Source organism: Lindgomyces ingoldianus (assembly GCF_010093535.1).
Source record: "Lindgomyces ingoldianus strain ATCC 200398 unplaced genomic scaffold BDR25scaffold_12, whole genome shotgun sequence".
Classification (NCBI taxonomy): domain Eukaryota; kingdom Fungi; phylum Ascomycota; class Dothideomycetes; order Pleosporales; family Lindgomycetaceae; genus Lindgomyces; species Lindgomyces ingoldianus.
Window position 1 is genome coordinate 1,205,188 of NW_022985173.1, and position 12,890 is coordinate 1,218,077.

Genomic DNA, 12,890 nt, shown 5'->3' on the forward strand with positions numbered 1-12,890 from the left:
TTGGAAGAGAGCTCGGCCGGCCGGCATTAAGTAGAGAGCGAGGCAAAAAAGATTGCGGGGTTTTCAACACGAGGTTAACCTCTGAGGATAGTTGATGGAGGGGAGGCAGGTGATCGTAAATGTTGGATAGAGGCTGTCTTGTTCCGGCTGGAAGGTGAGGAATCTTAGGTGCATATGATGGCGATTGGGGCGTACTTGTAGGAATGCGAGAGACGCATTGTGAGTACGAGTATCTTTTTCTGACGCGGACGGACGAACGAATTCGTATCCTGGTCAACTTTTACTCAGGCCTGCGGAGGGTCGCGTCTCGGGTGTACCGATATGGCGAGATGAGGTGGAGATGGACATCTCGGCCGGCTCGCTCTCAGCGAAACACATAAAACCGAGAATTCAAACTTATGCAAAAGGGGAGAGACTGAAAGGAGAATTGTTTGCGGCAGAATACGAAGAAACTTGTGAAGCCTTTTCTGATTGACAGGAGGAGAGGAAGAGAAGAACGCAAAAGCATACCAACTGCAGAACAGTGAAGCCAGACTGAATGGAATAGTTAAATCTTACTCCAGGTTCTCTTCCTTCTACGCGGCTCTCCCTTTCCATAAGGCTGAATCCTCCGATCCTAAAATCCAGATCTACACCGCGGTCTTTCCGTTCCTCCAAGCTCCGACACCGAGCGGCGAGCTCATCATGCGTCTCCATCGTAAGTCCGCAAACTCCGCCATCGCCGTCGTCAGATGATTCAGTCGTTGGATCCCATATACCTCTTCACACTAGTCCTCTACCAAAATATATGTGTTTCTCTCTCTTTTCGCGATGCAAGTGATGTTGATGACTTATCCCGTAGTTGACTTGGACATCTGACATCAGCCGCTACCAGCAACAGGCATTTGTCATGAACCTTGGATGTAAATGAGAGACATCAACGCCAATATAAAGGCTGTTCAAGATAGGATAAACAAGAATTCGTTGTGTAACAGAAGGTACTTTGGGAAGAGGGGAGTGGGAGTACCTAAAGGTTTACGAGCGGACAAACGACTTTCGGGTCTCCTCCCGGAATATTGGCGCCGCAAGAGAGTATTGGCACCGGGATTTGACTAGCTCAACCTCTTGCTGGAGTCGAGAGAATGCCAACAACATGCAAAGGTCTGTCTATAATATCCCTCCCATATTCCACGTCTGGTGAAAAGTTGCAGTTCACCAGTCGGACGGAGTGTGCGAACATTTACGCAAACAGGTATGGCACTGCAAATGTATGCATCTAAACAATTACGGGGCTTCAATTCGCGGGGAAACTTTTGTTGTGCAAATACGGCTGTCTACTTAGAACAACATTGCTTTGCGCAGCAAAAGCAGGAGGACTAAACCCCTACGGTGCATTGCAAGAACTCCACCGAAGCAAATCAGCCAATGCTGTACACTCTTGAATACTTCTGCGCCTCTGAAAAATACCATGTCAAATGGCCTCCAGCGCCATTTCATTTCTTTGCGAAATCTGTAACCTTTTAGAAGATGCCTCCGTATCCTATGGACCTTTGAACGCCCCATGCGTCCGACGTCCTACGTCCTGTAATGATCAACCCTTACCCGCTGAGGAGGTCCTTCACGCTCATTCCCCTGGCACTGTTCCAGCTCCTGCGATCTGTATTCAGCATCAATAACGCTTCTGTTGCTTCGTGGTCTTCTCGGTCGGCTTGCGGACCAAGCGCTGGCGAGGTGAGCGTGAAAGGAGCCCCTCCAGGGGCAGAAATGGAACCTTTGCTGGAGGGTGCGGTTGGGAATGGGTTGTGGAATTGCGACTGTGACGGCGTCTGTCCTCCGAATGCTGGCGAAGCCTGAATTGATGGAGATGTTGCCGTAGAGCGGATAGAAGAGGCTAGTGAGTAGTGGTGTGGATCTGAGGGTTGGAGATTCGGGGAGATGGTAGCTGAGTAATGGCGCGCATCGGATGGCTGGAGATTCGGTGAGGTGTTGGTGGTGGAATATACGCTCCGGTCTGAGGGATATATGGCCGGCGAGGTATTTGTGAATTGGTATGTGGGCTTGGGTTCGGGGTGGGTAATATGAGTTGGCGACACAGCATCGGACATTTCCTCATCTTCGTCCTCATCCTCATCCTCCTCGTTGTCTTCCGCTAGATTACCATTGGCTTGAGGGATAGGCCGGTCTTGTTGCGGCGCTGGTGGGGAAGGTGAAGCACGTCGGGACCGGTGAGACGCTTTCAAGTCAGCGACACATTGTTCCAGATAGCGCATGTACTCGATGCTGGCCTTTAAAATGTCAGCCCACGTTGGCGTAAGGGATGAGTGTCACTTACTTGGAGAATGGCAAGCTTGTGCATCTCCTGACCGGTGCACGCGGGGATCATATCCTTGAGCACGCCAAACTCTTCGTTCATCTTGGATCTCCTCCTCCGTTCAATTAAGCTATGCGCGGTCTTCCGAGCGATCTTCCGGCCCGCAGCCGTGCCATTTCCTGCTTGTTTCCTCTTGCTGCCCGTTCCCGAGGGAGCTGGCGCCGCCTTCGCGTTCGTTGATGCCGTAGCTTGTGGCTTGGCAGGCTCCTGCTGCTCTTTCGGCTTCATCTGTATGATCTTGCGTGAGCGCGTCGGCGGCGGTGGCAGAGAGTAGTCATCCTTAGTAACTATGCTGCCCTGACTTGTGCTTGCACGTTTGCGGGATGTGGGAGCGGCCTTCACAGTCGCCGCGGGCGAGGTGGGTGAAAGGGGACGGTAGGATGAATCGGAGGCGTTAGAGGTAGCAGATGAACTCGTGCTGCCCCTACTGCCCCCACCTATGGCTGCTGGAGGAAGCGCAAAGCTGGCATCAAACGGCGCAGCATTTGCGCTGCTCTTGCCTGCAATGTCGGTCGAAGGAGCAGGCGTGGGCGGATAACCAGCGCTGGGGCGAGGCATAATGGGTCGCTGGGCTGTCCTCACGCTCATGAGAGGGGAGGGCGTTGAGACTGACAATCCAGCCTCTGGACGAGGGCGAAGAGGGCAGGGTAGAAGAAATGATGGAAGAGGGTCGAGATAGCCATGATAATAATGGTCGCGTGGGCCTGTTTTGGTGGGATGTGTCGCACTCTTTGGCAAGACAAAGAATAGCAGGCACGTGGGACAGCTGATTGGCCAGTTTGCGCCGGCCAGCGCCAAGCACACTGGCCTCAACTTCAGGTTCGCAACGCCGCCTCGAATGAGAGGCACTCACAATGCACCGTGGGCCAGGGCGTGCGCCGTGAACGCTGAGGGCTCGAGCGTCTGATAATGCACCTCCCGAAACTCCCATCGCCATGCTGATAGACAACCGTCGCGCACGTGGAACGCCTGGGGAGGGGGACACGTCTCTTCAGTTCGGACTGGCGGCTCACTGAGGGCTCGAACGGTTTCTTAAAGTCGAAATGAAACATTGCCCATGTCGTCTGGGATGGCTGGGTGTTGTGATGGAGGCGTAAACTCGCCATCACTCAGCTGGATATCGCAATGTCTAGCGTGGTGTCGAACCAACCCAATTGCCAAAAAAATAAATAGGTCCTATTGCCCAAGTCGCACGAACGCCATGCCTAGAGATCTAGATCTGGGCACTGTAAGGGGACTGCTTCAAGATATTCATTTTTCTAGCCTCGCAAAACCCCCTGACATTGCAATCCAGTCTGTGGCCTCTAGCTCCATAATCGGCACGTCCCGTCCGCTCCAGCACTCACGCACCACGGTTCCCTCGGATGCCAGTCCATGTCCATCACCCCTAATCTGCTCTTAACCTGATGTCCCCGTAGCACCTTCAGTGGCACAATCGTGGCGTTCTCCATCAAATCTCCCACAACTTTGCCGTGGAAGATCTGCAAACTGCCGTCATCGCTGGCGTCTGCGAACAGTGGTAGACCGCCCTGGTGGAAACGAACGGCGCGAATAGCTTCTTTATGATAGCGTAACGTCTTGTAAGGCTTGGTGGATAAGTCCAGGTCGTGCCAAAGCAGCCGTTTGTCGTAAGTACCGACTATGAGATTGTCGCCGCCGGGATGGACATCGAAAGATGAAATCCACTTGGCACCTGGCTGTAGTATCTTGACGAGCTCTTGCCTTGACAGGTCATAGCTGCGAATAGAGTTCTTCGTAGCTACGAAAAAGACTGGCTTCGACGGATGGAACTGGGCCGACTGGGCTAGACCTTTGAGTCGGCGGAATGGTAGCTGGGTGAGATGTTTCGACAAGGTGTGGATGGCAACTGCACTACTTTGACCACGCGGCGATACTGTTGCAAAGTATTCACCTCGCCTATGCCAGTGAACAACTTTAACAGTCGATCGAACTGTTGTCTGAACCAGAACCCCCTTAGATTCAAGCCGGGTGCTAGGTCGACTCCACCGGGCCGGTGGTTCCTTTGCAGGAGCTCCGTTCGTTGTAGCCGATGGCTTTGATGCTGCGTAACCCCAGCCCGCATCCAGAATATCGCGGCTACTCTGCTCGATGTCAGGAGATAATATCGAGAATGGCACGATCAAATATATGTGTTCTCCAGCAGCAGCAGCGAGAACTGATGCGTCCTTTCCTGGCCTCCACCTCACCGTGTCAACAGCATCCTCGTCCGAGAGCCTGACATTCCACACCTGGCGCCCTGTCAAAAGCTCCCAAATCCGGACATGGCCATCGTCGCCTCCACTGGCAAGAAATGTGCCTTGGGGATCAACAGAGACGCTGCGGACCCGGCCTTCATGACCCCGGAAGACAACCGCACACGTGGTTGGAAAGGGTTTTAATTCATCGGGGCTTGGTAGTTTTGGTAGAAGCAACTCTGGGTCGATGTTTAGTTTATTCCTCCGCACGCGAGGTGCGAGATACAGGTCCAAGCATCGCTCGAATTTCTCCTTGACAAATCGCTCATATCCCGGGACTTTGCGTAAGGCTTCGTGGTCTGTCGGGAGGTAGTCCTTTTCTCGGTCTTCTTCGTCTGCCTCTTGCCACGCGGCTTTCTCTTCCTTATCTGGAAGGTACTCTGGGGGAGGGTGGTAACTCTCATCGTAACCTGGAGGAGGCAGTTTGGGAGCGGGGATATGCATAGAGTGTTCTGGCCGCGGGACCTCGTCAGCCCAAATGTCATATGTTTTAAAGTCCTGTTCCTCTTCCTCCTCCTCGGCCGGAGGCTTGTACGGCTGGATGCGACCTTCCCTAATCGCTTTAACTATCTTCATCACCCGTTTCGCCTCATGCTTGGAAGGCACGAATCGCCGTTTTGGCTCGGGAGCGGCGCTCAGTGGCATAATCTCTTCCTTGCCTGTGAAGTAATGCACCATCTCAGGATATGGGTCGTACCCCTCTTCTGGTAACTCGTTCCTGGTGATCTTTCGCAGGACATCGAGCTCTTCTTCAGTGAGCTCCAACGGCTTGCCTGTTGCTGGATCCGTCAGACCTGTCCATCCTTTTGGAATGTCAATGCTATCGAGCAAGGCATCCAACGCCTCGCCTTTTGCCGGCCGCATAATCTTCTTGCCATTGATATCATAACCAATGTGAGGATACGCATCGTAGAAGGAGAGGGGGATATTGCCAATTGTGTTCGTGGTTTCTGGCGCATCTGATTCGTCTGAGTCGTAAACCGGCTCGATTTCTTTGTAGAGGTATCGTGGGTTGCCGTTGGCATCTGTGGTGACAGTGTAGTTGGGTTCGAGCTCTTCGCCTACTGGCTCATCTTCCAGGCCAACACGCAGCTCGGCGTCGAGTTCGTGTGTCAGTTGCGAGAATTTTTTGCTAAGGGAGCCATCAGTGGTCTTCAGGCCGCGGATCTGCTCTCGGATCTCATCCTCGCCGTCGGACGGAACTTCGGTGCTCTCCAGGTCGCCATCTTCGTCTTCCTCATCTTCATCCACGTCAGACCCTCCTTCGATGTCGCTACTGACTACACTACGCACATCCTCATCCTGGCTGTCTTCAGAATCGTCTTCACTGTGCGATAGAATTCCCTCGAGAAGCCCCTCCGCTAGCTCCTCCTCAGACGCACTTTCCACCGGCAACTCACGCGTCGCAATCTTTCTTTTCCGTGAATTGGGCGCCATTATGTGCAGACACTGCAAGTTACGGCTCCTCAGCGTCACAGTCCAAAAATTTCAAGTTGCCAAGATTTCGGCACGCTAATTCACTGCGAGGTCCCGAGTTCAAAGGCCCGTGCGCAACTACCTCATCTGCCACCTCGAAAGGTCTTCCGCAAGCTCTCCCCTCGCCCTCCCCTCAACCAACAACCTGTTGCGCCGTATCACGGCCCATCACAAGAAGACGGTCACTGAAGAACACCCTCCGCCTAATCCTACAGAGTAACGCTCCAGACGCCGCCATGGCCGGGCGCCGAGCTGATGAATCAAGGTCCTATCGCTCCGGCGATTCAGCACGAGGTCGCAACCCGCCTCCGCCCCGCCGCGAGGAGCGAGAGCGGTACGACCGCCGAGACGACCGCCGTGAGGAGCGTCGGGTCAAATATGACGGTGACAGGTACGACCGCCGCGACACCCGCGACCGCGACTCGTATGCCCCGTCACGTCGCTCGAGGTCGCCGGATCGCCACCGCCGCCCCGACCGCGAGCGCTCCAGAGATCGAGGCCGCTATCCTGACGACCGCCATCGTGAAGATAGAGCCCGGCACGACCGTGATAGAGACCGTGCACATGACAGGGACAGGGACGACCGCAGGCGCGATCGACGAGACGCATACGATGGAGACCGCCGGCGGACCTCATTCTCGTCCGCTGCATCCCCGCGAGATCGGGACATGAAGTTCCGCTCTCGTGACAGATCTGAAGAACGCCTCTCTCCTGAAGAAAAGCAGAAGCGCGAAGAGGAGAAGCTGGCAAAGGAGAAGGAGGAACAGCAGAAGGCACGGCAAGCCAAAGTCGAAGCGTGGAAAAAGAAGAAGGCAGAGGAATTGGCAACCAAGGCAGCTGTCATAGCCTCTCCATCCACTACTGCGCCCTCCACACCAGCGCCGGGTTCCACACCCGCTACGGGCCAGGTGACTCCGGAACCTGTCAAGGCTAAGTCTGTCTCTAAGGGCCCCGCTGAGAAGTCCATGCAGAAGCAGAAGTCAGGATTCACGCTCGACGGCCAGGTCAAGGTCAACCCACTGACTACCAAGGTTCCCGTCCCATGCAAGGAAGCCGTAAACGGAAACGCTGACTCGGGTGTGCCCCCCTTCTCTCCTGCATTCAAGAACCCTATGCTCACCGGCCAAGATCGCGTTACAGCCCCACCACTAAAAGCCAGTGGCAACATCAGCTCCTTTGGACTCAAGGCGAAGCCCGCCACAGATAGCAAAGCCTCCAAGAACGCTCTCCTTGATGACGACGACGATACGAGCAAGCGGACCCTTCAACAGTTGCCCGACTTCGACCCCAAAGACGAACCAACGTTCGAAGGGGATGACACAGCTATGGATGACATTGAAGGAAGCGACGACGAGGACGCTAATGCTCAGGCTCAGGCTCAACTTGAGAAACGTCGCGAGGAGCTGGCAAACGAGGACACGGCTATGAATGACGCCCCCCCTGCCGTCGATGAAGCAGATGTCAAAATGGCTGATAACGATGCAGCTAGTGCCGAGGAAGATGACGTTGATCCTCTTGACGCTTTTATGGCTGGTCTCGAACCTGGTGCTGAAGCTAGGGGCTTGCACGGCCAGACTATGTTCGAAGACGACAACGAGCTGACAATGGACGCTGTTCAGTCGGAGGATATTCTTGCAATCGCTGCAGCCAAGAAGAAGAAGCGTGAAATGAAAACTGTCAATCACGCCGAGATCACATATGAACCATTTAGAAAGAGCTTCTACTCAGAACCCGCAGAAGTTACGTTGATGGATGAGGATGAGGTTGCCAATCTGCGGTTCGAGCTCGACGGCATAAAAGTCACACCTGACGACGCTCCAAGGCCTGTCACTAAATTTGCTCAGATGGGTCTTCTCCAACAAACTCTGGATGTCTTTGCGAATCTGGGTTATGACAGACCCACCGCTATTCAATGTCAGGCAATTCCCATTGCCGAATCAGGTCTGGACATGATTGGAGTCGCCAAGACCGGATCAGGCAAGACCATTGCGTTCGGTATTCCCCTTATTCGTCACATCCTCGACCAGCCACACCTGAAAACTGGTGAGGGCCCCATTGTTCTCATTTTGGCACCGACCCGCGAACTTGCCGTTCAGATTGTCAGAGAATTGAAACCCTTCCTCAAGGCCTCCGATCTCAAAGCTGCGTGTGCCTATGGCGGTGCTCCGATCAAGGACCAGATTGCAGAAATCAAACGGGGTGGCATTCATGTTCTCTGTGCAACCCCCGGTCGATTGATTGATCTTCTCCAAAGCAACTCGGGTCGTGTTCTTAATTTCAGGCGGGTCACCTATGTCATACTTGATGAGGCGGACCGCATGTTTGACATGGGCTTTGAACCACAGGTCATGAAGATCATGGCACAAATTCGTCCTGATCGCCAGACCGCTCTTTTTTCCGCTACTTTTCCGAAGACCATGGCTGCTTTGGCCAGGAAGATCCTTACACATCCTGTTGAGGTCATCATTGGTGGTAAGAGTGTCGTCGCCCCAGAAATCAAACAAATTGTTACGATCGTCCCACCCAACCCAGAAGAGAAGATGAAGCAGTTGCTTCTTCAACTCGGTAAGCTCTTCGATGAACACGAAGAAGATGATGCTCGCGCTTTGATCTTTGTTGAAAAGCAGACTGCCGCCGAGGACCTCCTCCCAAAAATCACTAAGCGTGGTTATCCCTGTAACACAATCCATGGCAAGAAGGACCAGTCTGATCGAACGGATGCTATCAACGACTTCAAGAACGGTGCCCTGCCTGTACTGATTGCAACTTCTGTTGCTGCTAGAGGATTGGACGTTCCGCAGCTCAAACTCGTAATCAACTACGATTGCCCCTCTCACCTGGAAGATTACGTCCATCGGTGTGGGAGAACAGGACGTGCCGGTAATACTGGCACTGCTGTCACGCTGATTGAACTACCAGGGCAGGAGCGTTTTGCTCATCATCTTGTTAAAGCCTTGAAGGAAAGTAACCAGACGGTTCCGGATGACCTGCTCAAGGTGGAGGCAACATTCCACAAGAAAATTGCAGCTGGTGAAGAGAAGGCTTATGGCGGTTTTGGTGGCAAAGGGCTCGAGCGCATCGATGAAAAGCGGAACAAAGAGAGGCGGCGTGAGAAGCAAGCCTTTAAGGCTGGTGACGACGCGGATGAGAGTGAGGATGAGGAATTGGAAATTCCTACTGTCAAAAAGAACGTTGCTGAGGCAACAAAACCCGCCACACCTGCTGCCGTTGCGACTCCAGTCGCAATGGAGGAAGAAAAACCAGCCTGGATGAAGCTCCTCGAAGGCAAAATTATTGTCAACAAAACCGAACGTCCATCAGACAATATGTCGAAACCTCTCACTGCCATGGAGAAAGTTAAGATGGCTTCTCAAGCTGTCAATAGTCGTTTAAGTAAGAAGGGCATGATTCATCACGGCCAACCAATCGACAACAAAGGCCCCGATGCCGGAGCGTATCACTCAACAATCGAAATCAACGACTTCCCACAGAAGGCTCGTTGGGCTGTTACCAACCGCACCAACGTTGCTAAGATTCTCGAGGCAACCGGTACCTCCATCACGACGAAGGGCACGTACTACCCGGCAGGAAAGCAGCCGGGAGGCAAGTGTTACCCCACCTCATTCCGCAATCATGATTCTAACCAGAATACAGAGGGCGATTTACCGAAGCTCTACATCCTTGTCGAGGGTGACACTGAAACGGTTGTAACTTCCGCTATGATGGAGCTCACTCGTCTTCTCAAAGAAGGCACCATGGCGACAGACGATGCACCAGCCCGAGGAGCAACGGGTCGTTACAGCGTCGTCTGATTCGACACTTTCCTTGGACCTGGTCAGTCTCACCGTCAAACTATTCTAGAAATGGTTCCGCTCCTAAGATACATATGCGCTTATGTCATTGAAGCCAATGCCCATTTCCATTCCAAAGCCTCTGCCTGTGTCACTTGCTTTTGCACAATGATTCGGGCGAAGTTTGCTCCGGATTTGACTTAATAGTTGGTGTGGTTTGTTTGAGTTTCATGGCACTGAAATTGGAGGGGAAACGGTGTATAAATTATTGGCTCGGAGTTTCTGGCATGGCACATCTGCATGAGTGGGTAGCTGGGTGATAGGGCGGAAATGGTTTCCTTCGATCATGTGAGTATTCCCACCTTTACCTTGCTTCTAGTAGTCGCTAATGTCATAGTGCTTTTTCCAAGGCTCTCTTCCTTTGCATCACAGTATCGACTTCTCAGTGAAACGACGGCTGAGCCGAACTTACTCATCAGCATTAAGGAAGCAGCTCATGGAGGATCATCATCGGACATGCATTGTTTGTGGGGTGAATGAACTACATGGAATCATGAATGGTGGAAACCCCATCCTTTTGCTTTGCGAAATCTATCGCGGCTATTAATAAATCGTTTCGGATCAGCAAAGTTAACAAGCAACCCTTTCGCCATCTTCAAATGTTTCTTGCATGAGACATGCGGGGCTTGCCGTTCGTGCATTTAAGTAGCGACCAGACATCCAATTGGATCGTACCTGGTCATCCCACATGCGTTTCGACGTCACCACCGCGCTAACCCCATTTATGTAGAGTATTTGAACATGTTCCTGACTTCGGACAGAAAAATACTATAATAAGCAGTCTCCTTCCTAAAGGCTTCAAACGTACTACAATCTTTGGTGCTTTGCATTTGTAAAGAGATGCTTATATAGTACACAGCACGGAAGCTGATTACTGCCTACGCGCTTCCAGGATTTGTCACAGGCCTGCCAAGGTCGCGAAACTCGGAGTTTATTCGGTTACCTTCACCATTCTCGGCACCGCCGTTGAGTTTTCCTCTATGACTATTCTATTGTACCACATCTGTTAAGCAAGTAATGTGGATGTTGTCCTCCCAATACTGACAGTAACAATTGATTATATTAGATCCCCACTCCTTTCCCGGTTCACGAAAATGCTTCAATATTCTCAAGAGCCCCGCTTGACTAGTAATGATACTACCCAAGGTACATTTCTAACTTCGACGTCTAACGATCTCATAATGCAAACCGACCAAGAGCAAGGAAGAAAAAATAAGGTTGGTCTAAGGGACCGGCTCAAACACTTCACATGGGCGTGGTTCACTACGACAATGAGCACTGGTGGACTAGCACTTGCATTGGGAGAGACACCGCACAAATTTGAAGGTATATCACTACAATTATTTAGTAGTTTCTTCTGGCCGTTTTATTGGCGGCTTCTTCGAACTTAAAGCTAACTAATATTAGGACTGCACACCATTGGTGTCATCGTCTTCTTGTTCAATATCATCCTCTTCCTCCTATTCTGCGCTCTCATGACCTCCCGATTAATCATCGATCCGCCGCGATTCAAACACTCCTTTGTAAATCCCTCGGAAAGCTTTTTCTTTCCCTCTTTTATTCTCAGCCTCGCCGTCATCCTAGGAGGCATCCAAATCTACGGCGTAACTATAGGGCCAGAGGGAACCTGGCTCATCACCGCAATCCGTATCGTATACTGGATCTATGCTAGCTTCTCTCTCATCAACGTCATCTCCCAATACTGGATCTTCATTTGTCGGACACCAGCTCGACCCCTCCCAATGAATCCTTCCTGGTTTCTCCCTGGATACTCCACGATGCTTACGGGTACGATTGCCAGCATGATTGCAGGAAGCCAACCTCCAGAACACAGGGTACCTATAATCATTTCCGGTTGCGCATACCAGGGGTTTGGGTGGCTAATCTCATTCGCTCTCATTGTCATGTACCTGACCCGACTTATGGAATCCGGACTTCCGACCCCAAGTCTCAGACCAGGTATGTTTATCCCAATCGGCGCACCCAGCTACACAATCATCGCCCTCATCGGCCAAGCCAGAGCCATACCACGATCTTACGGTTACTTCTTAACCCATGCCTCCGCTGCAGATATCTGCCAAACCGTTGCCCTCTTTGCCAGCATTTTTCTCTGGATCCTGAGCTTTTGGCTCCTTTGCATCGCGCTACTGGCTTGTCTAGAGCGTGTGAGGGAGATGGGATTTGCACTCTCTTGGTGGGCGTTTATTTTTCCGAATGTGGGATTTATAGTGGGAACGGTTGAGATTGGGAAGGAGTTGAATAGTGAGGGGATTTTGTGGGTTGGGAGTGCGATGACTATTTGTTTGGTGATGATTTGGTTGATGTGTATTTTTGCGTGTGTGAGGGCGGTTACGAGGGGGAGGATTATGTGGCCGGGGAGGGACGAGGATAAAGATATGTGAGAGAGAAATATAGGCGAAATGAGTGAGAATGTGACTGGGTACCTATAGAGGATTTGAACTGCTGCAAGAGAAGGTAATAACGCACAGAACGTTATCGGTACCAAGGAACATATCCAGGACGGATTTGATCTATTAATCATCTCTGCTAACATGCGAGAGGAGGTCAAGAGGATGCCAATATTGGTTGCAAGTAAGGATCCTTGTTATTTTCTCTTGTAACGTACTTCATGGGCGAGTTGCTCACACACCCGAGTCGCTCACTTTTGCCAAGACCCCACTAAACCACCCTTCCTACACTAATGCATTCCCCACAACACCACTTAGACGCGCTAAAAGAATGTTAGATACAGCTTACGCTCTAAGCTTTTAAATAAAACATAAAACTTTTAAAAAAATGTGCTATTACTATGTGTAAAGTCCTATAAAAGATAATAAATAACTATAGTGCTAGATAACTTTTACAAGCTAATTCTACAGCTAAATTATAAAGGCTAGGTAATAAAAAAAAGCAGGTAATTATTAAGACTATACTTAAGCTATATGCGCAAGGAATTTC

General features: G+C 51.5%; 4 protein-coding genes across 4 annotated transcripts; 2 read left to right on the top strand and 2 right to left on the bottom strand.

The window, feature by feature from the left end:
• Positions 1 to 1,258: 1,258 nt before the first annotated feature.
• BDR25DRAFT_303014 (uncharacterized protein) lies at positions 1,259 to 3,111 on the bottom strand. The gene is made up of 2 exons (XM_033689927.1): positions 2,312 to 3,111; positions 1,259 to 2,264 (listed from the first exon to the last, which is right to left on the bottom strand). The coding sequence occupies exons 1-2, from the start codon at positions 2,906 to 2,908 to the stop codon at positions 1,578 to 1,580; spliced, it is 1,284 nt and encodes a 427-aa protein (XP_033549133.1). The 5' UTR covers positions 2,909 to 3,111; the 3' UTR covers positions 1,259 to 1,577.
• Positions 3,112 to 3,469: 358 nt separating this feature from the next.
• BDR25DRAFT_303015 (ribosome biogenesis protein erb1) lies at positions 3,470 to 6,042 on the bottom strand (the record flags this gene model as incomplete). The annotated part of the gene is made up of 1 exon (XM_033689928.1): positions 3,470 to 6,042. The coding sequence occupies one exon, from the start codon at positions 6,040 to 6,042 to the stop codon at positions 3,655 to 3,657; it is 2,388 nt and encodes a 795-aa protein (XP_033549134.1). The 3' UTR covers positions 3,470 to 3,654.
• Positions 6,043 to 6,317: 275 nt separating this feature from the next.
• BDR25DRAFT_324730 (P-loop containing nucleoside triphosphate hydrolase protein) lies at positions 6,318 to 9,893 on the top strand (the record flags this gene model as incomplete). Its single annotated transcript, XM_033692175.1, has 2 exons — positions 6,318 to 9,684; positions 9,736 to 9,893. 2 exons carry the CDS (start codon positions 6,318 to 6,320, stop codon positions 9,891 to 9,893), a joined length of 3,525 nt encoding a protein of 1,174 aa, XP_033549135.1.
• Positions 9,894 to 11,113: 1,220 nt separating this feature from the next.
• Positions 11,114 to 12,334, top strand: BDR25DRAFT_221605 (uncharacterized protein; the record flags this gene model as incomplete). The annotated part of the gene is made up of 2 exons (XM_033685037.1): positions 11,114 to 11,258; positions 11,340 to 12,334. 2 exons carry the CDS (start codon positions 11,114 to 11,116, stop codon positions 12,332 to 12,334), a joined length of 1,140 nt encoding a protein of 379 aa, XP_033549136.1.
• Positions 12,335 to 12,890: the final 556 nt, after the last annotated feature.

Bases quoted from the DNA above. Each gene is read 5' to 3' on its own strand.
- BDR25DRAFT_303014 (XM_033689927.1), bottom strand. From the start codon at position 2,908: ATGCCTCGCCCCAGCGCTGGTTATCCGCCCACGCCTGCTCCTTCGACC. The intron at 2,265-2,311 runs GTAAGTGACACT...GACATTTTAAAG, and splicing joins ACAAGCTTGCCATTCTCCAA to GCCAGCATCGAGTACATGCG.